Source organism: Dipodomys ordii, unplaced genomic scaffold, assembly GCF_000151885.1.
Source record: "Dipodomys ordii isolate 6190 unplaced genomic scaffold, Dord_2.0 Scaffold56, whole genome shotgun sequence".
Lineage (NCBI taxonomy): Eukaryota > Metazoa > Chordata > Mammalia > Rodentia > Heteromyidae > Dipodomys > Dipodomys ordii.
Window position 1 is genome coordinate 331,690 of NW_012267272.1, and position 27,525 is coordinate 359,214.

General features: G+C 37.3%; 1 protein-coding gene across 1 annotated transcript in view; it reads left to right on the forward strand.

The window, feature by feature from the left end:
• Mkln1 (muskelin 1, intracellular mediator containing kelch motifs) overlaps window positions 1-27,525 on the forward strand; it is a 165,013-nt gene that overhangs the window by 123,696 nt on the left and 13,792 nt on the right. The window contains exons 9-15 of the mRNA XM_013021687.1: window positions 1,241-1,353; window positions 5,503-5,715; window positions 6,422-6,643; window positions 11,193-11,322; window positions 18,980-19,127; window positions 20,073-20,187; window positions 22,057-22,196. Of these exons, the coding sequence (XP_012877141.1) occupies window positions 1,241-1,353; window positions 5,503-5,715; window positions 6,422-6,643; window positions 11,193-11,322; window positions 18,980-19,127; window positions 20,073-20,187; window positions 22,057-22,196 (1,081 nt within the window). The remainder of the gene's footprint in view (window positions 1-1,240; window positions 1,354-5,502; window positions 5,716-6,421; window positions 6,644-11,192; window positions 11,323-18,979; window positions 19,128-20,072; window positions 20,188-22,056; window positions 22,197-27,525) is intronic.

A 27,525-nucleotide genomic window follows, 5' to 3' on the forward strand; every position in this document is an offset into this window, starting at 1 on the left:
TCCCTCAGCTCTTCAGCTCAAGATTAGTGCTCTACCACTTGAGCCACAATGCCACTTCTGGCTTTTAAAGAGTCAAACCTAGCACAATATAGTTAAATTTCTCTCAGTTTTCAGCTTTGTTGTTTTGGTTGGTTGTGGAGCTTGAACTCTTGGCCTGGGAGCTTGGCCTTGAGCTACCACTTTGAGCCACAGCTCCAGTTCCAGTTTTCTGGAGGTTAATTGGAGATAGGCTCACAGACTTTCCTGCCTGGGCTGCCTTTGAATCGTGATCCTCAGGTCTCAGCCTCCTGAGTAGCTAGGATTACACGCATAAGCCACTGGCTCCTTGAAGCTTTTTTTTTTTTAAGATACATAACTTCATTTTATAGCTAGTTTTGGCCATTCTTGTTAGTACTGCAATAGAAAAAAATCACCTTTAATGTGTCTAATTTTATTCAGTAATAGGTAGATGTCTTTGTATTATAGTTTTACACTGTCTATAACTCTAAAGATCTTTTTTTAACATATATAATTGAACAAATTCTTGTAGATATTAATGTTTTTTATTTTTTGGTAGTAGTGAGGTTTGACTCAGGACCTTCTACTTAGGAGGCAGGTGCTTTACCACTTGAACCATGCCACTAGCCTCATAGATCTTTAGTGACTAAAATGTGGCTCTATTAAGAGGCAGGCAAATGTAAAGTTTTCATGATCTAACACAGAGACTCCAAACTTAACTGCCTATTAGATTCATCTGGGGTACTTGAAATATTCAGGCTTTTAAAAAATTATTATTTTCTAAATAACTATGGAGTCAGAATCGTAGGGAATATGACTTAATGATAATATTACAAAAATAAATGTCCAAAAATATGTTTCTGAGGCAGTCATAGTAGTCTGGTATACGTTTTAGAAAGTTAATAATTTTTTTTTAAATCTCATTTTTTTGTGTGTGATACTAGGATTTGAACTTAGGGCCACACACTAATGCTTTCCAACTTAAGGTATGTCCGAGCTCTTTTTGTTTTTCAGATAGGGTGTTGAGGGGGCCAGTGTTGACTGCAGTCTTCCAACTATGGCCTTCTACATAGCTGCAGTTATGGATTTGAGCCCCTACGCTTGGCAAAGGGTACTTTCTTAAATGATCTTTAAACAACTAGTTAGGTCTGATGCTTATAGTTCTGTCCTTAAATGTATGTGTGTCTGTGTCTGTGTCTGTCTGCATGTGTGTGTTTTAACATATTTTTTCTGATTTTCATAGAGACTGTTTATTTGTTTGGTGGCTGGGATGGAACACAAGATCTAGCTGACTTCTGGGCATACAGTGTGAAGGAGAACCAGTGGACATGTATCTCTAGAGATACTGAAAAAGAGGCAAGTTTGGAATTTTTTGTACATCTGTATTGCATTAGGAGAATAAGTTCATACTTCTTTTTCTGCATGATTTCTTCTTACTTTATAGCAGTACTAGCAAAACGAATTTGTGATAACCAGGTTTGATTTAAGCACTTCAACATTTCTACTTTTTTAAATTTTTTCTTTTTTATAGTTATTATTAAGCAGTACAAAGGGATTACAGTTTCCTAAGTCAGGTAATGGGTACAGTGTTTCTTGAGCAATGTCACCCTTTCTTTTGCTTTCCTCCATTTTCCCCATCCTGTGCCTTCTCATAAGTTGCAAAGTTCATTTTTACAGTGTATATTGAATACCATAACTATCTTTCTGACTTTCTTCTATTTCTGTGTCCGTCCACTGCCCCTCGCCCCAAAAAAAGACAAAGAAAAAAGGAACCACAAAAACAACACCATATTTCTGCTTCTGAGGTTTGTCAACTATTGGCATACAAGTAAATCTTTATAAAGATAAATGGGTATTTTTATGATAGTTTTTCAAATACTTTTGCTAACAAGTAATTTGTATAATTTTGTTTAATGCTTTATCCTAAAAATAGAATTGTATAACTGTCTTTTTCTGAGGTCCCTATTGCTTTTATTCTTGTTTTCAACATTCCATTCTTTTTTCTTTTGATATGCTAGAGAAGGAACCCAGAGCCTATGCTTACTAGGCAAGTGTATTACCACTAAGCTTAACTCTTCCTTCCACCATCTTAATCTTATTTCCTCTGGAAAAAACATGCTTTCGATGTCCTAGCCCATCACTTTCTCACTATTTTGGCCTTTCACTATTTTACTGTTCAGAAATGTCCTGCCTAACAATATTTCAGTGAATAATGTGCCATATACTTCATAATACTTCTGTAAGTCATATTGCTTAGTGAGTGACATCATTGGACATCTTAGTTGTATAAGTATTATTTATAAACGTATACTCTTTGTGATATTCGCACAATGATTAAATTACCTAACAGTGCATTGCCTAGAATGTATCATCATTATTCAGCTGTTCACAACGCTATATCAACTTTCATATATGATGTATATTTCAATTAATTTTTATGTATGTATATATTTATGTATATATAAATATTTTGATATGGAAGAAGGTGGCTTGGGCTTTGAATGAAACAAATACATGAATAAAGCAAATAATAGTTCATTACTTTCCCCCCAAATCTTTGTGGAACCTTTGTGTGTCTTTCATCTAAGCTGCTACAGATTGTAAATTAAAACTTAAAGTACATCCAAACAAGCTGAAGGTGAATATGGAAAGAAAGACCTAATTCAACCAACTGACTTTTTTTATTTAGGAAGGGTCAGATCTGGTGGTGTGGAATTCAGTTGGATTATTTCTTACTCCATTCCATTGGTTAATTGTTGGGATAATTGTTATTTTTTTCAAAAAGATACTGAGATTCATGATTTCTTTTTCTTACCCTAAATAAGTATGTAAGAATTGGCTGTTTTTAATATTGAAGTACCAGCTTTTCCATCAAATTTGTTGTCTCACTACTGAGCAGAAATGGCGTAGCCAAGTCCAATTAGTGTTGGTACTGCTAAAGGGAACAGACAGATACAAAGAAGTGGGAATAGTGAATATAAGTAGTTTTTCTCAGTTTCTTTTGCTTAGAGTAAAAGCCCTAAATTTGTCATCGAAGTTTGGCTTTCACTTACTTTTTCAGACTTATCACCTGACTTTGTATACTGCTTGTCCATTTCTGGAATTACTCAACTTCTCCCTTGTCTCATTTGGCAGTATTTTCCTTGTTGGAGATAAATAGAGGATCTCCCCACTAGCTTTTTTAACTAGTAAATTACTTTCCTGTTTTTTAAAACTCAGTTCAGACTTCACTTCTTTCTGAAGTCTTTCTTAACTTCCATAAGCTGAATGAAAAACTTCTATTCCCACTACCTTCTTTTTTTTTGTAACATTAATTGAGTTTCAGTCCTGAGAAAATTAAGTTTGAAATGGAACAAAATTAAGCTTAAATTTTTTTTCTCTATTTTCTGGGGGAAAAAGTCTAAAATGGATATTTCATTTTTACATGCTTGATAATATTTGCCATTGTGGGGCCAGGCACAAATGGCTCACTCTTGTTATACTAGCTGCTCGGGAGACTGAGATCTGAGGATTGTGTTTCGATCCAAACATGGGCAACAAGGTCCTTAAAACTCTTATTTCCAATTAAGCATCAAAAAAGCCAGAAGTGGAGCTGTGGCTCAACTTGTAGAGTTGTATAATGCTCAAGGGACAACACCCAAATCCTGAGTTTAAGCCCCAGTTCAAGACAGATACATACACACGCACGCACGCACACACACACACACGCGCGCGCGCGCGCGCTCTGTGTAAATATCTGAGTCTGAGGAAATAATTTAAATGATAATTTTAATTCTTCAGTAGATCTAATTAACTTGTATTTCCCCTTCTTTAATAAAAAATTGAACCAAACCAACTGGTTAATTTCCTCTATTTTTAAGTGTTTTCAATTTTACCAGTTTTTATTAACTTTTTTCTTAAGGTATAATATATATATATATACATATATATATGTTATAATAGTATTCCTAATTTAGCTGGCAAGACATTTTGTTACTACTTAGGTTTTCAAATTCCATCCTCTAGAAAATAGGGCATGGGTTTTGTTCCTTTGTTTTTGTTTTTGAAATTACTTAATTATGAAATTATTTAATTATGTAATTCTAAATAAACTTGCTGATGAAATTTTGACAAAACCTTTAAAAATGTTAAAGATAGTAATTTATATTAACTCTAAACATAAGTTCATCAGCTTTATATCTGAATTACTGATACTAGGTCTGGAGATGTAGCTCAAATAGAGTACTTCCTAACATTCACAAGCTGGTTTTGATTCCTAGTAACACACAAAATAACCCAACATGAATTAATAATACTGTCTAATAATCTTTTATTTAAAAGTAAATTAGTTATGTTGCATTCCTTTTTTTAGAATACTGCTTTTTTCGTGTGTTCTGTCTTATTCTAGATACCGATAGTGATTTTTTTTTTTGTCTGGCAGAACAGTCTTATTCATCAGACTTCCTGTTTCCTGTGCTTCAGTTTCATTATTTCTTTAGTGGGATCTTAGCACATTAGTCACAATCACCTACAAAAATACAACTATTTTTCCTTTTTATCAAAATTTACTTGTAAAAGTGAGAATACAGTTCCACTTTTGGTGTTTTGGTGATTAATTGGAGATAAGAGTCTTACAGACTTTTCTGACTTCCTGACTTTCCTGGCTGTCTTTGAACTGTGATTCTCAGACTTCAGCCTCCTGAGTAGCTAGAATTACAGATGTGAGCCATTGGCACCTTGCTCATAAAAGCTTTTTTTTTTTTTTTTTGGTTGATCATAGGGCTTGAACTCTGTGCCTCAGCTCAGAGTCCCTCAGCTCTTCAGCTTAAGACAAGCGCTTTACCACTGGAGCCACAACACCACTTCTAATTTTCTGGTGGTTTATTGGAGATAAGAGGCTCATGGACTTTCCTGCCCAGGCTGGCTTTGAACTGCGATCCTCAGATTTCAGCCTCCTGAGTAGCTAGGATTGTAGGTGTGAGCCACTGGCACCTGGCTACAAATACTTTCTTCTACCTCTTTTATACTTTATTATGACAATTACAAAAAATGTTTTTAAAGATAAAAATACTTAAACAAATAGGGAATTTAGTTTAATGCACAGATGACTAAAATATAATGGGGTATATAATAGAAGCCATATGGATATTATAAACAGATGCCACAGGGTCCAAGTTTGTTCATCTCATCTTCCCTGAAAGGCTTTAAATATATATATATTTTTTTTGGTTGGTCGTGGGGCTTGAACTCTGGGCCTGGGCGCTGTCCCTCAGCTCTTCAGCTGAAGGCGAGTGCTCTACCACTTGAGCTACAGCGCCACTTCCAAGGCTTTAAATATTTCTAGGGTAAAATTAACATCTCCTACTGCTTTTGTTTTCTTTAAAAATTTAAGTCTAGTGTTGGACCCATATTATTGATTTCATTTGAGTTCTGAGCAAATCTTTTAATGAAAGGTAACCCCCCCAAAAATAGCCTTTAATTTTATTGTTTGTTCTTTGACTCCCTACACATTTTTCTTTTCCACAGAATGGTCCTAGTGCTAGATCATGTCATAAAATGTGCATTGACATTCAACGCAGACAAATCTACACATTGGGACGTTACTTGGATTCCTCTGTGAGGAACAGCAAATCTCTGAAAAGTGATTTCTATCGTTATGACATTGACACAAACACATGGATGCTACTAAGTGAAGATACTGCTGCTGATGGCGGGCCAAAATTGGTCTTTGATCATCAGGTTTGTGCTATCATATCCAGCTCTGCATTGAGAAAGTGTCTTGCCTGAGCCACCAGCACCAGCTTTCACAATTGATTTGTAAATGAACTATGGCATAATTCAAAGAAAATTAAATTTATAATGCATGAAAGGAAACAGAAGCCTTCACACTATAGAAGTCAGTCTAGAGACAGATTATTTACAAATGTCTTTTTATTTTACTGTTTTGAAATTATATAATTTGAAGAGTTTTATAAAGTACATTCAGGGATGAATAGCTGCAACAGTCTTGCATATCTGCTTTCTTATTAAACAAGTAACATTATTAGGATGCTTTCTTAGAGTAGAAAGAATTTTCCTGTAAGTAGGATGAAAAGAAGGATTTGATTGCTATTCACTGATATACTCTGTTCAGTATTAAATCAACATGTCATATATCTTTTGTTGATTTGGGGAGAAGTTATTTCGTGTCAAGAAAGCAGTTTCTTAACATATTTAACTTGGATTAGAAGCCTCAAAAGATACTTAGAAATCTATCCTGAATCTCTGTCATGAAGAGAGCTGGATTGTGGTATGGGTATAGAGCATGGTATTTAAGGTCATGAAGGACTTATGGACAAAGTTCAGTTGGTGTTTTTGAAAATGTAAAACTATACACATTGGCTTAATTCTTGTAGATATGATTAGAATAAACTAAAACTAATAATGCATTCTCTTTTTCTGGTAGATGTGTATGGACTCAGAAAAACACATGATCTACACCTTTGGTGGCAGAATTTTGACATGTAACGGCAGTGTAGATGACAGCAGAGCCAGTGAACCACAATTCAGTGGCCTATTTGCTTTCAACTGTCAGTGTCAGACCTGGAAACTTCTTCGAGAGGATTCTTGTAATGCAGGGCCAGAGGACATCCAGTCTCGGATAGGACACTGCATGCTATTTCACTCAGTAAGAATATACATTGGAATATGTTGTTTTGTCATGTGTATCTTTATAGGAAAAGAAATGGTAAGATAGTTTTCAGTAAGGGGTCAACGCTTTTCACTAGAATTAAATGAGTAGTGCAGCAGTGACGGAGAAAAAGGAAACTTTAACAGTGAATTGTTTGCTCTTTGAGACTCTTACTAACCTAATAGTTCCAAACTAGTTATTACCTGAATAATAATCTAGACAGCTTTATGAAGACCTTGATTGTTTATCCAGGTAGTGGGTAGCTATTGTACTTTCTAACAACTTTTTACTTACTGATTTTACTTAGCAGTTTAGGGCAATTTTTTAATCTGTTACTTTCCCCTTTGCCTATTCTCCATTAAGCACACAGATTTAAGAATTAATTCTGGCTGGGCGTCGGTGGCTCATACCTTAATCCCAGCTACTCAGCTGGCTGAGATCGGAGGATTGCAGTTCAAAGCCAGCCCAGGCAGGAAACTCCTGTGAGACTCTTACCTCCAGTAAATGACTCAGAAAACCACAAGTGGCGCTGTGGCTCAAGTGGTAGAGTGCTTGTCTTGAGCTAAAGAGCTGAGGGACAGTACCCAGGCCCAGAGTTCAAGCCCCAGACCAACCAAAAAAAAAAAAAGAATTCTATTGAATTAGTATTAAAGTTTCCAAAACCAACATAAAGTCTTTGCTTTACCTTTTTCAAGTGTTTTAATGCAGTCTGAGACTTTTGTGAACACAGCTGTTTAAAACAGTTTTATAAAACATTTTACAGCTTCCCTTTAATGTGTGTTTTAAACATGTTCTCTCTATGCAGTAAAAAGAATAATAAGTTTCTGTATTCATCTATCAGTTTCAACAATAATTATAATCTGTTCATTTTTCATACATTTACTGTCCTTTGGTATTTCTTTGATGTTTGTAAGTTTATTCTTAAGTTGCATTGTGCTAAGAGTGTTTTAAAGTAAATCTCAACTCTTAATAAATTGGTCTTACAGTGTCTGTGGCTTCTGCATATACAGAATCTACTGACCAGGAATTAAAGTACCAAAAAGTTTTTGTCTACAGTGGACAATGTGTAATCATTTTGTCTTTATTCCCTAAATCATACTGTACAACTATGTAGCATATACCTTATCAAATTATAAAACAGGAAGTGTTTAGGTTATATGCAAATATTATGCCATTTTATATAAGGGACATAAACATCCTCATGAGCACCTAGAACTAATACTGTGCCTATATTGAAGGACAACTATATTACCTTAACAAACATTTTTAAAAATAAATTTTATTATATCTAACCAAAATAAAAAAAATCTTAATATTAAGTAATACTGTCTGCTCTTGTTTTTTTCCTAATCCAGAAAATAAATTTTCAAGGCAAGCACTCAACCACTGAACCAACTTTCCGGCCCAGAAAATAAATTTTCAGAGTTGGTTTGTTCTAACCAGAAATTCCCTCTTCCCCCGAAAAAATGAAATCTATATACTGCATTATAGCTCTTAAATTTCTTGTAATCTGCAACACTAATCTCTCACACTATTTTTTCTCTTATGTACAACTTACTTGTTTAAAGAATCTTGAGTCATTTGTACATTCTCACTTTGGCTGATTTTATCTTCATAGTGTCATTTAGTATATTCTACTATTCTTCATACTTTCTACTAACTAATAGTTATATGCAGAGGCTTGATTTTAGATTCAGCATCCTTTTTGGGAAGGCTAAGATAGAACATTCAAGAATACCTCATAAATATTCTGAGTTTAAAAATACCAGTAAGTGCCAGGTGCTGGTGGCTCACATCTATAATCCTAGCTACCCCGGAGGCTGAGATCAGAGCATCATAGTTCAAAGCCAGCCTAGGCAGGAAAGTCCATGAGACTCTTATCTCCAGTTAACTACCAGAAAACCGAAGTGGCACTGTAGCTCAACTGGTAGAGCGAGCGCTCAGGGACAGTCCCCAGGCCCAGAGTTCAGCCCACAACCAACCAAAAAAATACCCGGGGCTGGGAAGGTGGCTCAGTGGTAGAGTGCTTACCTTTCATGCATGAGGCCCTGGGTTCCATTCCTCAGCACCACATAAACAGAAAAAGCCGGAAGTGGCTCTGTGGCTCAAGTGGTAGAGTGCTAGATGAATTGCTGAGGGAGAGCGCCCTGGCCCAGAGTTCAGGCCCAACAACTGACAAAAATTACCAGTAAGCATTTATGGCTAGTGTCTATACTTTTGATATATTTCCCGTACAGGTGTTAATCATCCTGATGGTTCATTTATGAGATTCCTATAATTTTTACTTAATGGTTATAGTAGCCCAATATTGATAATCATCTGGATTAATGAAGTAGTGATTTTGTTCTAATGATGTAATTTATTTTATATTTAAGAACTGTGACTCTACTTCATGAAGTATTTTTGGTTACCATATGGGTAAATCATACTGCATAAGTGATAAAAATGTATAATTTTTGTATTACTGTTCACATTAGTTAAATGAGGTTCTGAAGTTAACTGGTGAGGTTTTTAAATACATATACTTACGAACTCACAAATTTTTATGTATTTGATGTTTTGAAATTTAGTGCTGTCATTATTTTGTTTGATGTTCTTCCTCACCCATATGTACAGGTTTCTTTTTTAGTGAGAGAAAAATTATAAAGTCATACTAATAAACGTACTTGAAATTAAATTTTTTTTCTTAATAACTTTGATAATTTATTTGGTTAAAATTAAAATCCTACTTTATAACAGTACTATTGTATCACTTACTTTTGATTTTTTTTTTTTTTTGGTCCTGGGGCTTGAACTCAGGGCCTGGGCTCTGTCCTTGAGACTCTTTATGTTCAAGGCTAATACTCTACCACTTGAGCCACAGCACTACTTCTAGCTTTTTCTGAATAGTTTATTGGAGATAAGAGTCTCACGGACATTTCTGCCTGGGCTGGCATTGAACTGTAATCCTCAGCCTCCTAAGTAGCTAGAATTACAGGTTTGAGCCAGCAATGCCTGGCTTCGAATTGTTTTGAAAATGACAGAATCATTAAGTACTGTGTAAGATTGCTGATTTATTTTTCTGTTTGTGATTTAACCCATTACAAATGTAAAAACAAAAAAAAACCCGTGAATTAAAGAAATCACTAAAAATGTTTCTCAATATGATTATGATCCTTTGTGGTCATATCTTACGTGCCTAGGTTTATTTCTCTCTTTCTCTCTCATTATATTGCTTGCTTGAGCCATTTTTGCTTTAGCTACTTTTTTAGTTAGAATTTTAGTTATTTGCCTAGGGCCTACCTCAGGTTGCTCTATAGCTGGGATTACAGGTATACAGCTTATTTTTTGAGATAGGGTCTTGCTAATTTTTTTTCATGGGCTGCTTTGAACTAGACTACTCCTGTATCTCCCCAACATGTTTTTTCTTTTAGTTTTGTTTTCTTATTAATATGGTTATAAAGTTTAAACCATAAGTCAAGATATTTTTGGAGGGCTCAGTTTTTTATCCCTGTGTTTTAGACAGTAATTAAAAGGAGCTTTGTTTCCCCTCCTCTCCGCCTTATCCCCCCTCCCATTAGTATTTTGTTTTGTTATTTTGGTGCCAGTTCTAGGGCTTTATCTCAGAGCTTGTGTGCTGTTCCTTAGCTGTTTCTGCCCTACCACTTCAGCCACAGCTTCATTTTAGCCTTTTTTTAGTGGTTAGTTAAAAGTCTCACCGGCTTTCCTTCCTAGGCTGTCTTTGAACTGTGATCCTCCTAAATAGCTAAGATTACAGATGTGAGCCGCTGGTGCCCAACTTAATTAACCATCTTTTCCCGCCTTGATCATGGGGCTTGAACTCAGGGACTGGGTACTGCCCCTGAGCTCTTTTTGCTCAAGGCTAGTGCTCTCTCACTTTGAGCCACAGCACCACTCTGGTTTACTGGTGGTTAATTGGAGATAAGATTTTCATGAGGACTTTTTAGCTGAGGCTGGCTTCTAACTGTGACCCTCAGATCTTAGCCTCTGAGTAGCGAGGATTGATTACAGTTGTGACTACCAGCACCTGGCTTTGTTTTTGAGTTTTTTTTAATACTAATTTTATCATCAAGGTGTTATACAGAGTAGTTACAGTTACATAAGTAAGGTACTGAGTACATTTCTTGTCCAACTTGTTACCCCCTCGTTTTTCTCCCTCTTTCCCTCTTTCCCTTTTCCCCCACCAAAGTTGTACAAATCATTTCCAGCATAGTATCTTTTGTGGCTTTGTAATTAGGTTTTGGTTTGTCCAAATAGTCATTCTCATATCCCCAACACATAAACACACATTCCCCCTACCCCCCACACACACACTTTCTTTCTTCATGTAGAAAGGTAGCAATTTGTATGCATTATTCTGTATTTTGCTCTATTACTTTAATGTGTTATCCTGAACAGTACCTATTAGTAGGACCTCTGTTCCTCCTTATTCTAGTTTAGTACTCATGGAAACGATCATAAACTACTTTTGTAGAGGTCTATATTTGAAAGGATCATTCTGAAATAGCGGTGACAAATTTCTCCTGTTCTTTTTTTTTTTTTTTAGAAAAATCGTTGTCTGTATGTTTTTGGTGGCCAGCGATCAAAGACCTATTTGAATGATTTCTTTAGTTATGATGTGGACTCTGACCATGTGGACATAATATCAGATGGCACCAAGAAAGACTCTGGGATGGGTAAGAACATTTAGTGATTTCTTCTCTCATCCTTCAACTACTTTAGGTGAAAAACTGTAGCCTAGTTTCTTTTCTTTCTAACCATTCTTCACCCTTTATTTCTCTAATTACAGTAATTCTGAATAAGGAAAATTAAAATTTCTAATTCTATCTGTTTAAAACATATGAATTATGGCTCAGTGGGAGAGCTCCTGCTTAGCAAGAATGAAACCCTGCCCCCACCAAAATAGTTCACTGTAAAAAATTATTTTCTTCAAGCAGAAAAACACTAAATTGTTTTCGCCTGCTTATAGGGGAATAGACAGTATTTAAGATACTGCTTTCAGTATCTTACAGTATTACTACAGTATCTTAAATACTGTATTCTCCATTAACTAAGCCTTCCTATCTTCTGTTTTCACTATAATGAAATACAGATTATTTACTATCATAGTGGGGTATATCTTTATTCTAAAGGAGATTTTTGTGTGATTGCTAATAATGTGAGTTTATAAGATCAGCACCTAAAAAGTATCTTCTCTAGTAATAAAGTGATTAGTTTGATCAGCTTAAGCTTATTGCCCTTGCATATAATAATTAGTGTCCTATTGATTATTAAAGGTATATTTTTTTTGGTAATTTACACAGTTGTCCAATTTAGGAGTTCCCCTGCCTATGATTACTATATTCAGAAGAGTGGCTTTTATTAATGCCAATGATTTAAATGCCTAATTTGAGCAATAGGAATAGAAATTACTCTTCCTTTTAGCTGTTATGCATAAAATACATGTTTTTCATGGCTCTTTTGTAAAGTAAAGATAATATGTGCAACAGTAATTTTTATACTCGTAACACAATGATCCCTCACCTGTTGTGGGAGTTAATTCCAGAGACTCTATGATAGGTAAAAATCTGAGGTAGCAGTGTTAGCGAGGGGTCCCTTACTACATCACGGTTCACTTATGGCTACTTAAACAGATAGAATTAGAAAATTTAATTTTCCTTATTCAGAATTACTGTAATTAGAGAAATAAAGGGTGAAGAATGGTTAGAAAGAAAAGAAACTAGGCTACTTCACTGTTCTCCCTTCAGAAATTACAATTTAAATCAATGGATTGGCAGCTGCTTAGAAAGGATTTATTAGCAGTTTGTCTGACACATACATAATTACATCAAAATTCAGCATATCTAACATTTGGGTTTATATCTGAATAACTTTTGGCAGTAAGGCTGTGAACACAAGGATTTCAGACTCCCCATATGTAAGCGCTGTATTTAACTCTTAATTGTGGATTATTATTGGGGATGATATGTTACAGAGCTTCATGATTGGCTGTAGATTACTTTTGCAAATCTGTATTTATTCAGTGTAAGAAACATGTGGAGCTTTCACCAGTGGACAGATGTTATGCATTGGTGATAGGGAACTCTACAACCTTACTCCGTTTTATGATAGTTACATGTTTACTTGTTTTGTTCCTTAAATTCTGTCAACTCTCTTTTTCCCATACCTGTCACTGTTTATTCCATTCTGTTCTAATAGTTTTAGAATAGTTTGGTATAATTGAAGGAATGATGAATTAAGAATCAAAAATCTTGATCTCTCTTCATCTGGGTCTTCCATTCATCATCATTCTGCTAGTTTGGGAAAATTGTGTAACTTCCAGACCTGCTTATTCATTGGAAAATGAGGGGTCTGGGCCAATTGATCCTAAAGCTTTATCTATCTCAAACTTTGATATTAAACTTCATTTCCTTCTATTAGGCTATGAAACTAAAATAGGAACGCTGTGTGAGTTATGTCTATAAGATTTGATTTATCCATAAATGTTCTCATGAAAGCCTTAAAAACAAAATGTTGTAATTTTGGCCCTAAAAATGTACTTACTGTGCTTCTTGGAGTTAAAAGTAAATAGTGTAATAAGTTCTTTTGATTTTGACCCTGTTTTAGACATGGATTTTGATCTAAAAGGTCAAAGTCTTTTAAAATCTTGACCATTTAAGAAGACTGAAGCTAGTGATTTTCTATCATTAATTTATTACTGAGCTAGGAATGATAATTCTTAATTTTCAATGGAACTAGGTTTTATTATTTCTGTTTGTATGTATATTTAAAGCAACTAAATATAGTAATAATTTTCTTCCTACTATATTGTACTACTACAGAATAATTATTTTCCTCCTATATAGTAATAATTTTCCTCCTACTATATTGTTAGAGTAGAAGCTTTCTTGGTTACAAGCTTATGAAAATATTTAATGTTTTTAAAATAAAAATTATTTACAAGTGGAGATGCAGCTGCTGCTGCTGCAACCAACATCACTGCTACCACTGTGACTGTAGTCTCTCAGTGGTGAAGGACATAGACAAGGTGGGCTGTTAGGCTATAGCCTGAACAGTGGGGACTGCTGCTACCATGTCTGACACAAGGGGACAGCAAAAGTCTACTCTGAAGGAAGACTGAAAGTGTCCACTGAGGCCAGGACAAGAGCCAGTTGGCTCTGTTTGTGTGGGGGAGGGGCCATTACTTGAAGTTCTGCACAGTGGAATGGATCCCTGCCCATGGAACCAAGGATAGAAATGTATTGTATGGAGGGTAGAGCCATGAAGTAAGACACAAAATTATTAAAGACCTTGGCAGACCTGGACAGTAATTTAGTTTTTGGACTGACCAGCTTTAGGAACTAGTAGGAAGTATTGGAAAGACAGCAAAGCTATCATGCCATTTAGCCTTTGGAAATGAAAGCAGTTTTATCTTTGGTACAGAAAAGAGGAGTCACCACCTACAGAATTACATGCCTCTGTTCAGATGAGCTGGGATCAGTTTGTAGTTAACTTTCTTGAAGATCTGGATCATAGTCAAAAGAGGTTGACCATTGCTGCTGGAAGTTGAGGGCTCCTAGAAGAATGGCAAGAGCAGCTAAGGTTACAGGTATCACTCACCATACCAAGCTGCTTCTATAAGAATGGTGTCGTGCAGATTTTTCTGTCATGAGTGGCTCAGCCATGGAGAAGAAGTAAATCCTTCAGTTTCCATCATCTGGGATAAATGCAAACATTGGGTGAGAAGATCTGGCTTTGAACTGAGATCCTCCTGACTCAGCTTCCCAAGTAGCTAGCAATACAGGCACTCGCCACAGAGGCCAGAGGGTCATTTGGAAATCCTAGTGAGAGAGAACAAAATAGAATTTTAAAGACAAATCAGTCCGAGTCTGAATGCCTTCTGTTAGGGGAACTCTGTAGCCATGTCCCTGATTTCCAAGTGGTTGTGTTAAAACCTACAAAAAGGTGCTTCCCTATATGCAGCAAAGGATTAGAGCAAGGCACCCAGCTAGAGCTGGTTCCCTCTAGTAGGTTGGGCTGAAGAGGAGAGGGGCTACAGATACAGATGTCACTGGGCCTCTAAGCATTCTGCCTGGATCATAAGATTCTGGCCACAGCTCTATTTTTTCATGTCTCATTCTGACCAATGGGTTACAAGAATTAAGGCCTTGACCACATTCCATGCTGCCTACTAGCACTGATAGTCCCCTCTTCGTACATCACTACCAGTGGTTGAGAGAAGATACTACACGATGATAGAGTCAAGCTAATTTCAAAGATATAGTAGCAAATAGTCATAGTTGGTAGTGATTACAAGAATAAGGAAGTTCCAGAGAGCCTGGGAATGTGGCCCCACTCACTTTCCTTATGCCAGTGCTGTACAAACAAAGTGGGAAAAAAAATAGCTTCAGAAAAGAAACTACTGCAAGAATACATACATCTGGAGGAGCCACAGAATACAAGAAAAAGAAGAATATTAAAAAGGGAAGTAACAACAAGACAAACACCACTGTGAACTGTAATTTAAATGAGGATGTGACTAAAGGCCATGCAAACCCTGAGCCTTCCCCTCCATTGAGCCCTGCCAGAGCTATCAGTCAAGAATATCACTGGTCCCAGTAACACCAAGAACTTGGAATGGCACTGCCAAAACCTGGTGCTTGTCTTGGACTCCAGCAGAATGCAAAATCAGCAACTCTGCAGTGAAATGGAACAATCAAAGCAGGAAAAGAAAGACCTGCAGGAGCAACTGGGAAAAAGACAATGAGAAGATGACTTTGTGCAGGAAGCAATGAAAACTACTGGAGCTCCACAAGCCATCAATACAGATGTTGATTTCAGAAAAATGTGATTTACAATCTGCCCTGACCCAAAAGCAGCAGGTGGCCAATGAAAGAGAACTGAAGCATTTGGGTCTTCCAGCCACCTGCAGGTTTTGCAACAGCCTGTTGCAGAGCTAGAGTTCTGCAGTTTCCACCATACAGAATGAGGCTGGCAAGAACAACCTAGAATTCATTAGAGCCCCGAATGAAGTGAAGCTGCAGTTCCAGGAAAATGCAGAAGCTATGACAGCCTGGAGGAAGAGAACACTGAGCTGCAGAAGAGGCTGAGAGTGCTTATACAGAAAGCCGACATGAAAATTAAAATTCACAAGTTACAATAAGCACTAGTGGAGCAGGCAGAGATGGAAAGACAACTAGACAACATGAAAGAATTGATAACAATTAAATTGGGAGGGAGACAACTTTGTGGAGGACCTGAGGGTGTAGAGTTCCAGGTGGAAGAGAAGGTCCAGCAGCTCCTGGAGCAGATAAGCCAACTGAGAGAGGAGAAAGCAAGGGGTGAAGTAAGTGTTGGGCCAAGACCAACCTGGTGGAACTGGGAAAGTAGGTGTCAGAGCTGCCTTCCCTCCAGTCCCCTATAGGATCATCTCAGGCTGAGCAGCAGCTGCAGGCCCAGGCCCTCCAGTAGCAGAAGGAGCTCAAGAACCTGGATCAAGTTGCTGAGGAGGATTGGCATAAGGTCCTCAAGACAGTGGAAAAGAAACATGAGACTATGAGATGCATGCTTGTGCAAACTGAGAACTGAAAGATCAGCTTCAGGAGCCTTCCAGAGGCTGAATGGTGAGCAGCTTGTGCAGACAAACCTGCAGGAGAAGCTAGGCTAGCTAGAGAAATTAAAAGGAAAAGAGATGGCTGAGCTAAAGAGCCAAGCAGCTCAGAATCTGCAGGAGCTACATGGCCAGTACCTTGCCCACCTGCAGGAGCTCAGGGACACCTAATGAGCAGCTCAACACCTCTGATCAGAAGCTGATCTTAAAGGACACCCTCCCTGCAACAATACCTGATAAGGCAGGCCCAGCTGCTGAAGCAGGAGCAGGTGCAGAGCAAATTGGGGGCCCAGATAGAAAATGAAAAGTTACAGAACACTCTGAAGTGCCTAGAAGCAACAAAACATCAGAATGAGCAGCTGCAGGCCCAGCTGAGCTTTCTGACTTAGGGAAGGTGAAGGAATGAGCAAAGAAGAAAAGAAGTGTGAGGCAGCAACTGCCCCTGATGTGATGAAACCAACCCACAAACTATGTGGGATTTTTACCTTGAACCATTTCTGAATAAAAGAAAAGGAAGCTCTGCTGGCAGCTGCAGGAGCAGGAATCACACTGTGGATGCATGAGTGACCTGGCAGCCCAGTGCCAAAGAAAGCTGGAGCACTAGGCTCTCTTCCCCAAGAGCTGTATCTTTGGCCTATTTAGGAAGGGGAAGTAGCACACCAAGAAGAAGCTGAAAATCTGCTGTTTGCATAACCTGCCCGACAAGGTGGACTACCAGAATCAAATGGATGACCTCCAGCATCTGTAAGGAACAGATGGAAGGGAAGTGGGGCTGTAGCTTAAGTGGTAGAGTGCTTGCCTTGAGCTGAAGAGCGCAGGGACAGCGCCCAAGCCCAGAGTTCAAGCCCCACGACCAACCAAAAAAAAAAGAACAGGTGGAAGTCCTGGATAAGCTTTATCAGGAGAAAGCTGAATATGTCAGCTAGCTATCCCAGAAGGAGAAGGAGCTGCAGGAGTTGCTGTTTTGTCTTGCAGGTAAGGGCACAGAGTAGAAGGGTAAGATGCTGGCAGCTTCCCAGACTCTTGCTGCTAAGAACACCTCAGAGCTTTCTGGCCCCAGGATGATGGAAATTATAGAGGAACAGCAAGGTTTTTGAAGACAACATGAAGCCTGTCCATGAAGAGGCTAGGGTATCTGGGCGCCTGGAAAACCCTACTACAGAGCAGATAGTGTGGTGCTGCTGCCTGATAGCTGGCACTACCAAGAGCCTGTAGGCTTGGGTGACGAGCCCAGCCTTCCTTCTACAAAACTGAAAGAAATGATGAGTTTGGGATGATTAATATCTATAGACCTGGCCTGCTATCCTCTAAAATGTACTTTTGGCATGAGAGCTTAATTATAATGGGCTTGTGGGAGAAAAGGGATAACTATGAGCCAGACAAGAGCAGAGGCTTCTGTGAGGTTGCCCAAGCTCTAGTCCATTGGTTACCAAGGAAGAGACCTAGATGAGGTTTACTATAGTCAGTTCTTTACAAAGAAAGGTAGGCAGCAATGCCATAATTTTACTATTTTATAGTAGTGATAGTTATTTTATGGCATACTTTAGTAATAAAATTTCATAACATTCATTTTTATCAAAAGCTTATATTGCAGTATTGTATACATTATTTTAATTATTTCATGTTAGATATTGGTACATATAGTCAGTTGTGTTTTCAAAATATACTAAGCTCTGTACTGGCAATAGCAAATTTTGTTTCAATACTAAAGGCCATAATGAGGATATTGAGATGAGAAAACAATAAAAACCATAGAAAACAAGAAAAATTTCTTAATGCTGGAAGTTTGAAGAAAAAACTGTGAGTAGAACAATTGGAGATGTGCTATAATTGCAAAACACTTAACCATATGGAGTACAGAATTTTAATCCAAAAGGAATATAGTATATCACAAATCAATATTTTTTCAGTGCAGCATACTGCAATGGTACATGTTGGTTATTCTTGAATAAAATATTTAAAATTAAATATGAGTGGATTAAAATTCACCTTTAAAAACAAACATGAAGAGGCTGGGAAGGTGGCTCAGTGGTAGAGTGCTTGCCTTGCATGCATGAGGCCCTGGGTTCAATTCCTCAGCACCACATAAGCAGAAAAAAAAAAGCTGGAAGTGGCGCTGTGGCTTAAGTCATAGAGCGCTAGCCTTGAGTTGAAGAGCTGAGGGAGTTCAGGCCCACAACCGGACCCAAAACAACAACAAACAAACCAAAAAAAAAAAAACAAAAAATATGAAGCCTTGTGCTAGAAGCTGTATAGTCTTAGCTACTTAAGAAGCTGAGCTCCAGAGCCACTATGATTCAGAGCCACCCAGGACAGACAAGTCTAAAAGACTCCATCTCCAAAACCACCAGGAAAATACTGGGGTAGAGGTGTGGCTCAAGTGGTAGAGCACTAGCTGAGAACGAAAGCCAAGCAAGGAGGAGGCTAATTGAAACATTACCCTTTCCTGACTCTGACTAAAAAGATTATATTGAATACTTCTTTTCTTGATCTCGCTCCATTCTGGTAGTTGGTATTCATTTATTCTTTCCAAAATTAATTCTATACAAAGCACTGTCCTAGGCACTAGACACAGAGTAGTTAACAAAGTAATTTCTTAACTTTGTGGCACTTGCATTTATGAAGGATGCTAGAAGATAAGTACTGTGGACACAGGTAATTAAAGATACATAATATTTTAAAGAGTACTAGCATGTTACTTTACATGACTATTACCATCTTATTTTTTCCCCCTTGATTTATAGTTCCAATGACAGGGTTCACACAGAGAGCAACTATTGATCCAGAACTGAATGAAATACATGTCTTGTCTGGGCTCAGTAAAGACAAAGAAAAGCGAGAAGAGAATGTCAGAAATTCATTCTGGATCTATGACATTGTGAGGAATAGTTGGTAAGGATCTCTTGTCTGTGTGGTAATCACAATGTAATATATGAGATGGTTGAGTATGTATGGGTTTGACTAAGCATTTCTAAATCAAGACTTTTTAATTACAGAGTATTTTATAGAATGGGTATTGATAGTTTGCTTTGAAAAAAACTAATGCAGAGGATTTAATTCTCAAATTCCATAAGTAAATATTTTATAGAATAAAAACACTTCAAATTATTTCCTCTATTTAAAAATGGAAAGTAACTGGGCACCAGCAGGTTTCACCTTTAACCCTTGCTACTCAGATCTGAAAAATCATGGTTTGAAGCCAGCTGGGCAGAAAAATTTGCTGGATTCTTTCTGCAAAATAACCAGCAAAAAAGCAAAGCTGGTGGTATGGCCCAAATGATAGAGTGCCAGTCTAGCAACTGCAAAGCCTTGAGTTCAAGCCCCATTTCCACCCCCCAGGAAAGGAGAGCAATGCTCACCAACTAAGGAATTGTTTCTAAATAGGACATTTATTTGCAGCCAAAATGAAAACAATATATTATGCATCTTTTTATTGTGAATAAACAAGATCACTTTTCAGTTCTAAGCATCAGATAGCTTGTTCCAAAGTGTTCTGTGTGACAACTTAAGAGTTTCAGAACTCAGTTCTAACAAGTTTATATTATTTCATGAGAGTTACCAAAACCTTAAGCTTTGATGTAAACAAATGCACTTTTTTTTCTGTTGGTTATTTGGACATTGGCAGTAGTTTTTGTTTGTTTGGTTGTTTGGTTAGTTGGTTTTGTCGGTCATGGGGCTTGAACTCTGGGCCTGGGCCTTGTCCCTGAGCTCTTCAGCTCAAGGCTAGCGCTCTATCACTTGAGCCTCAGTGCCACTTCCTGGCGGTAGTTTTTATAAATGTCTTTATTTGCTACTAGCTTTCTGGAGTAGAATGTTGTCAAAAGCAATGTCTTACAGGTCTTGCGTGTATAAGAATGATCAAGCTGCAAAGGATAATCCAAGTAAAAGTCTACAGGAGGAAGAACCATGTCCAAGATTTGCCCATCAGCTTGTTTATGATGAGTTACACAAGGTATGCTAACTACTTTGACCTGTAAAACATTCCATATTCTACAATTCAGACTATTCCCCCAAAATACTTTGATTGTTGTAAGTGGATTTGAATAAAAGCATAATATAGAACAAACATTTAATAGGCATTCAGTATAACTTTTCCCTAAAAAAATTTAAGGAGAATAAACATTTTTGCATAGTCTATGGTTTTTGACACTTTTCCTTTGATTGTTTTTTTTTTTTGAGACAGTGTCTTGTAGCCAGGCTTGCCTCAAACTCACTCACAATTTTCCTATCAACCTCCTGAGTGCTAAAATTATAGATGTGCATTACCATTCCCAGCTATTGCTCTTTTTGAAAATAGCCAGTGATTGCCTCTTAATAGGTCAGACATAGAGCAAATGTTTCCTCAATATGAATGTCTAAATAAAATATGCACAATTTTAGCATATGATCATGTGACCTCTGTTCCATTAGTCTTGTGAAAATGATCTTGTATCCCAAAGTTTTTGTGTCATGTAGTAATCAGAGTGGGGTTTTTTAAAATTATTTGTCCTTTAAGTTTGCTATATAGTTTAGAGGTTAGACCCAGATTACATAGAAGCTTATGACATAATTCTTGCTCTTTAGGCCACTAGTGAATATTCAAAATGTCTGCTATATTGTTTGAGACATCTGGGTTAAAGATACAATGAAAAAGAATAAAAGCCCTTCCACTTGGAATTCCCAGTTTGTGGCTTTAATGAATTTCTACCTAATACTGTAGAGATAGTATATTTTTTTATTTTTTATTTTTGTCAGTTGTGGGGCTTGAACTCTGAGCCTGAACGCTGTCCCTCAGCTCTTCAGGTCAAGGCTAGAGCTCTACCACTTGAGCTACAGCGCCACTTCAGTTTTTTCTGGTGGTTCAATGGAGATAACAGTTTCACGGACTTCCCTGACCAGGCTGGCTTTGAACCATGATCCTCAGATCTCAGCTTCCTGAGTAGCTAGGATTACAGGTGTGAGCTACCAGTGCCCGGCTTAGTATATATTTTTAAGGTGCCATTGAATAGCAGTTTTCCAAAATTTGAAAAAAATACTTTAAAACTTTGTACAGAATAGAATTAAAATTTTAATAGTGAAATCATATTCCTTCCACTTTTTTGGTATGTAACTGAAGAATGGAACGGTATTTTTAATGTTTGGCATTTAGTTAAAGCAAAATAAGATCTTAAATCGTTTTCATTGACATGGTTAATTTAACTGTGACCCCTTCAGTGATTCAGCAAATTTTAGGGTTTTTTGCTTTTTTATTTGTTTGTTTTGGGTCCAGTCGTGGGACCTGAACTCTGGGCCTGGGTACTGTCCCTCAGCTCTTCAGCTCAAGGCTAGTGCTCTACCACTTGAGCCACAGCGCCACTTCTGGCTTTTTTCTTTTTGCTTATGTGGTGCTGAGGAATCGAACCCAGGGCCTCAGGCATGCAAGGCAAGCGCTCTACCACTGAGCCACCTTCCCAGCCCCGTTTTTTGCTTTTTTAAAAAATATGTGCTATTTCAAGAACAGTTAACTTGATAATCCTTACTATTTGTTGTCTTCCATGAACTGTCCCTTGAGGATTGGCTTCTTTTATTTTATTGCTCTTGTGTCATCTTCCACTATCATTGTAATTTTGGTAGTATAAATTACTTTAATATAAAATGTGCTTTAGGAAAGCAGCTACAATGCTTTAAATCAAAGTGGAAATTTGAGGAAAAAATTTTAAGAGAAATCTTTGGCAATGGTGACCTAAGTATTTTTTAGATGAATGAGGCAAAAAAAGGTTATTACCTGTTATGCATTAATAACAAAATGAAGACATTTTACTATGGCTTCTGTGGTTCATTTGGTTTGTTCTGCTTATTATAGGTTCATTATTTATTTGGTGGGAATCCAGGAAAATCTTGCTCTCCCAAGATGAGACTAGATGACTTCTGGTCACTGAAGTTGTGTAGACCATCAAAAGATTATTTACTGAGGCATTGCAAGTACCTCATAAGAAAACACAGGTATAAAAATAATTTACTGAAAAATCTTTAGCATTATCAGCTATTATCCAGCTTTGGAGATACAACTTTCTCTTGTATCTCTAGACTTGTAATTTTAACAAGAAGATAGTATGAATCTTGTGAATATTGTACTTTTGGAAATGCCCTGTTCTTATTTTTTGTTTTCCTCTTCCAAAGTGAGATACAAAGTTAAATTATAGTATTATTTTAAAATACAGAACAAGTGAAATTTTGCAAATGTTATAAAAAGTTTCTGTGAGTATACTGTGTCTACTCAAGTTCTTCCCACTACAAATTAGATCCACTTCTAGAGTAATGGCATATACCAGACTTGTTAATAACTCTTAGTAGTGAATGTGATGATAGAATTGATTACACAGTATCTTTTTTGATGTTTCACACTACAACTAAACAAAATAATTTTACATTGTTTTTCTAAAAACTAGAATTGTGTAATCAAACATTTACCTTCATATCTCCTAGAATGTGTTTGCTTGTCAGTCTTGGTAGATAATAAAACACTAAAAAAGTGTAGAAAAATATATATCCTTTGGAGTTACTAATAATGTTAGATGGAATAAGATTAAGTAATTTAGAAGGAAAGGCTGAGTGCAACGGAGCCTTTGCCTGGGTAACTGTAACTGGCAGCATCCACACAACCCAGGTCTGGAGAGGATTCAAGATGACCAATGAAGAGCCTCTTCCTAAAAAGATTCCTCTGAGTGAAACAGACTTCAAAGTTATAGCACAAGATGCATTAATCCTAAAATGGAAATAGTATGAAGCATATATCCAAGCTTTGGAGGGTGAGTACACAGATCTTAACTCAAATGATGTAACTGACTTAAGGGAGTCTGGAAAAAAACTAAAGCAGCCACAGCAAGAGTCTGCAGAAAGAGAACACATCCTTGTAATGCCACTAGCATTACACAAGAGATGCAAGAGTGTACTACTCAAATCCAGTACCTCACAACAGCCAAGAGAGTTACCCAACTGAAATCTACAATATTTGAGCCAGTAATCAACTTGTTTTTCCTCAAAATGAATGATCAACTGGAACAGACTAAAGACAAGTTTATGCCTGCGAGGTAAACAAATCATATTCTCTCAGTCCCACTGCAAGAACGCTGTGGTGGGTTAGCCAAATACTTGTTTCCACACCAAGACTCAGACTTTTTGAGCCAAAAAAACCATACTCTTAAGCTGTCCAGCAATTAGTTATGGTTAATGTAAAACTTACCAGATGAACCTTGTATTTCAGCCTTTTTCTCTTCCCCTTCCCCTTGCTTTAAGAGGCCTGATTACCATTCGACGATTCCAAAGAAGAGGCCATCTCTGAAAAATTCCCCTTCTACAACATGTAGGCACTTGAGAAATGTTTCTGTTTGAAGAAAATAGGAGAAAAGTCTTAAGTCTGTGGCATACTATGTCTTCAGACAATTTGGAGGATTTGAAAACCTAGAGATTTTTAAATCATGAATTGAACATGTAAAATTCTTGTGAAATGTAAAAACTGGAATATTCATTGCTCTTAACCTCTTTAGCAGTAACTTAGAGACATTGTATGTCAGTGTTTTTTTTGTGTGTTTTTTTCGTTTTTTGTCGGTTGTGGGGCTTGAACTCTGGGCCTGAGCGCTGTCCCTTAGCTCTTCAGCTCAAGGCTAGCGCTGTACCACTTGAGCTACAATGTCACTTCCGGTTTTCTGGTGGTTTATTGGAGGTAAGAGTTTCATGGACTTTCCTGCCCAGGCTGGCTTTGAACCACAATCCTCAGATCTCAGATTACAGGCATGAGCCACCGGTGCCCGGCCTGTGTATCAGTTTTACTAATAAGACTGTGGACTTCATGATTGTTGTTGAACTATGGGTTAAAACTAAAATGAAGTGAATTTTGCTTTTAAAGGATTCACTTGATAAGAACTAACTTTGAATTGCCATGAGAGAATCAAGTAATAGATGTCAGTACAAGTAGTGTGTATATTTAATTAATTAGTTTAAAACTCTGAATTCCTCAAAGGAGCCTTATAGTTTTAAAAACTAGATAATCTTTTTTTTTGGGGGGGGGGTCCGGTCGTGGGCCTGAACTCTGGGCCTTGGCGCTGTCCCTCAGCTCTTCAGCTCAAGGCTAGCACTCTACCACTTGAGCCACAGCGCCACATCCGGCTCTTTTTTTTCTGCTTATGTGGTGCTGAGGAATCGAACCCAGGGCCTCATGCATGCAAGGCAAGTGCTCTACCACTGAGCCACCTTCCCAGCCCCAAAACTAGATAATCTTAACTGAGGAATGTACAGACAAGGTGTGGTATCAAACATGAGCTTTAAACTGTTTGAAGCATTATAAACATTCATTCACAACTTGGTTGTATGGCTGTGATGAGATTCACTGCATTACTCTTTTCAGTGGTGAACTTAAACCCTCATCCCATCCAATAGGCACAAGTTAAAATAACATCGTTGTTGGTGTTAAGGAAGGAATGTGTTCCTTCATTGTACTTGGACCTCTGTATTGCACTCTGGTTACTAAATTAAATGTGCCTTAAAAAAAAGTTAAGAAAGGCTGAACCTTTATGAAGAAGTTATTGTATTAGTTCAGAAATACTGCAGTGATTTTTTTTCTACTTTTATATACCTGGTATTTAAAGATTGAATTGTATATAAGTATTTCCTAATCATAGGCCTATTAGAAATTAAAGGAGTTGTTTAGAGCTATATGTAAGGAATTAGAATTAACTGATAAACTACTTCCTCTGATTTTTCATGGTAAAAGTAACGAATGCTTTATAAAGAAAAACAAGAAAATCTTTTCCTCTCTCAAAAGAAGTAGAATCACCCGTCATTCCCATATTCACAAGTAATAGTTTAATATTTGGATTATATTCTTTAAACTTTTTACTACACATATGTGCTGACTTTAACTTTGTGTAACTGAAAAATAGGGATCATGTTGTGTTGAATCTACCAATGAATGAAATACCATAAGCATTATTTTTTGTGTTAATACATATGAGTACCAATAGAAATGTTACGGTTTTCAGAGTGATTAGTCTCTTTTTATATGGAATAGATTACTCTTCCGCTTATTTTCTGCTGTAAGAATACTCTGGATTAATGATAGCAGTTACTTTGTTGTTTTGTGCAGAAATTCTGTAGAATTAGTGGTAGAGTTGATGTCTTCAGAAAGTTGCTAGTTTTCATTCTCTCCAAAAGTATGTGGGATCATTTGTTTTTCCACACCCAATCCAACCTGAGAGTAATTTTTGTTTTTGCTTTTTTTTTTTCAGTCATGATGGGGCTTGAACTCTGGGCTTGGGCGCTATCCCTCAGTTCTTCAGCTCAAGGCGAGCACTCTACTGCTTGAGCCACAGACCACTTCCAGTTTTCTAGTGGTTTATTAGAGATAAGAGTATCACGGACTTTCCTTCCTGGACTGGCTTTGAACCGTGATCCTCAGATTTCAGCCTCCTAAGTAGCTAAGGTTACAGGTGTGAGCCACTGGCGCCCAGCTTGTTTTTGCTTTTCAAATGTTGTCAGTGATTTTCCTCCTTTGAAAGCATGGTTAGGCTAAGGTTGTAATTCAGTGGTGGAGTGCTTGCCTACCTTGCATGAGGCCTTAGGTTCAATCTTTAGCACTTGAGAAATAAGGAGTGCAATAATATATATTATTTTTTAAAAATTAAGTTTCGAGTACAAACATTACTATTAGTGACTTACATTAGTCAAGACATAAAAGAGTGAAATTAGATAATTTTTAAAAAACAATAATGAGTCATTTAAGCTTTTAAATATGTAATAAAAAACCAGCAAATCTTTTGAGAGTAGTTCACAAAATAAAGCAACTGAAATTGAAAGGCAGGAAGTATGTGACTGGAAAGTTAGTAGTATGGGAAAAGAACTATGCTAACTCATCTTAGAACTTATTTCAGAACAGCCCTTGAAGGAGAACTTAAGAATATATAAAGCCAGGGCTGGGAAGGTGGCTCAGTAGTAGAGTGCTTGCCTTGCATGCCTGAGGCCCTGGATTCGATTCTTCAGCACCACATAAGCAAAAAGAAAAAAGCCGGAAGTGGCGCTGTGGCTCAAGTGGTAGAGCGCTAGCCTTGAGCTGAAGAGCTGAGGGACAGCGCCCAGGCCCAGAGTTCAGGCCCCACGACCGGACCCCTCCACCCCCCAAAAAAATACACACACACACACACATACATATATATGACTCATATATATACATATATATATGACTCATTCCTGTAATCCTAGTACTCAGGAGGCTGAGATTTAAGGATCACAGTTCAAAGCCAGCCTGAGCAGGAAAGTTCTTGAGACTCTTATCTCCAATTAACCACCAGAAAACAAGAAGTGGAGCTGTGGCTCAAAGTAGTAGAATACTAACCTTGAGTGAAAGAGCTCAGGAACAACACCCAGGCGTTGAGTTAAAGCCCCATGACCAACAAAAATAAAAAATACAAGTTTAGAGGGAAAGGAATACATTGTATGCCAAGGATGTAAATAAAGTGTCACTATTATTTTTTTCATATAATACTCTAATACCCACAATTGACAATGATTTCTGAGAGAAAGGGGCAAAATATATATAGCGTTAATTCCTGTTTGTTTAGATATTACACAAAACCATTGATTATAATAAAATTTTAGACTGCAGATACCAATTGTGATACTTTGTAATAGGACTTGCAAGAGTAGCCTAGAAAAAGACAAGGAAAAAACACCTTTCAGGAAACTGCACTCTATTGAATTTAATAGAATGGAAAATGGGTTAATTAATTTTTTTAAGAGTACAGAGGATAAGTACACGATTAAGGTAGCTCATGCAGAAAGAATTAGTTTAGCCAGGGAGCCTGGGGTCAGTGGCTTGGAACTGTCTAGGTACTGTAGTAGCTAAGATCTGGGAGATCTTATTTTGAAGCTAGCCACAACAGAGGAGTCCATTATATTAATCAACAGAAAGCCACGCTGGAGGTGTGGCCCAATTGGTAAAGTGCCAACCATGAGCAAAAAAAAGGAAACATAAGGCTAGCTAGCCATGACACTACAACATATTTTCAGCATTTGAATAGTGAGGCCAAAAGTAAAATTATTTAGGATACTAGAGAAATTCTAGTGGTCAGAAACTGCTTTTCTTGGGCTGGGAAAGTGTCTCAGTGGTAGAGTGCTTGCCTTGCATGCATGAAGCACTGGGATCGATTCCTCAGTACTACATAAGCAGAAAAGGCTGGAAGTGGCACTGTGGCCTAAGTAGTAGAGCACTAGCCTAGAGCTGAAGAGCTGAGGGACAGTACCCAGGCCCAGAGTTCAGGCCTCACTACCGACAAAAAGA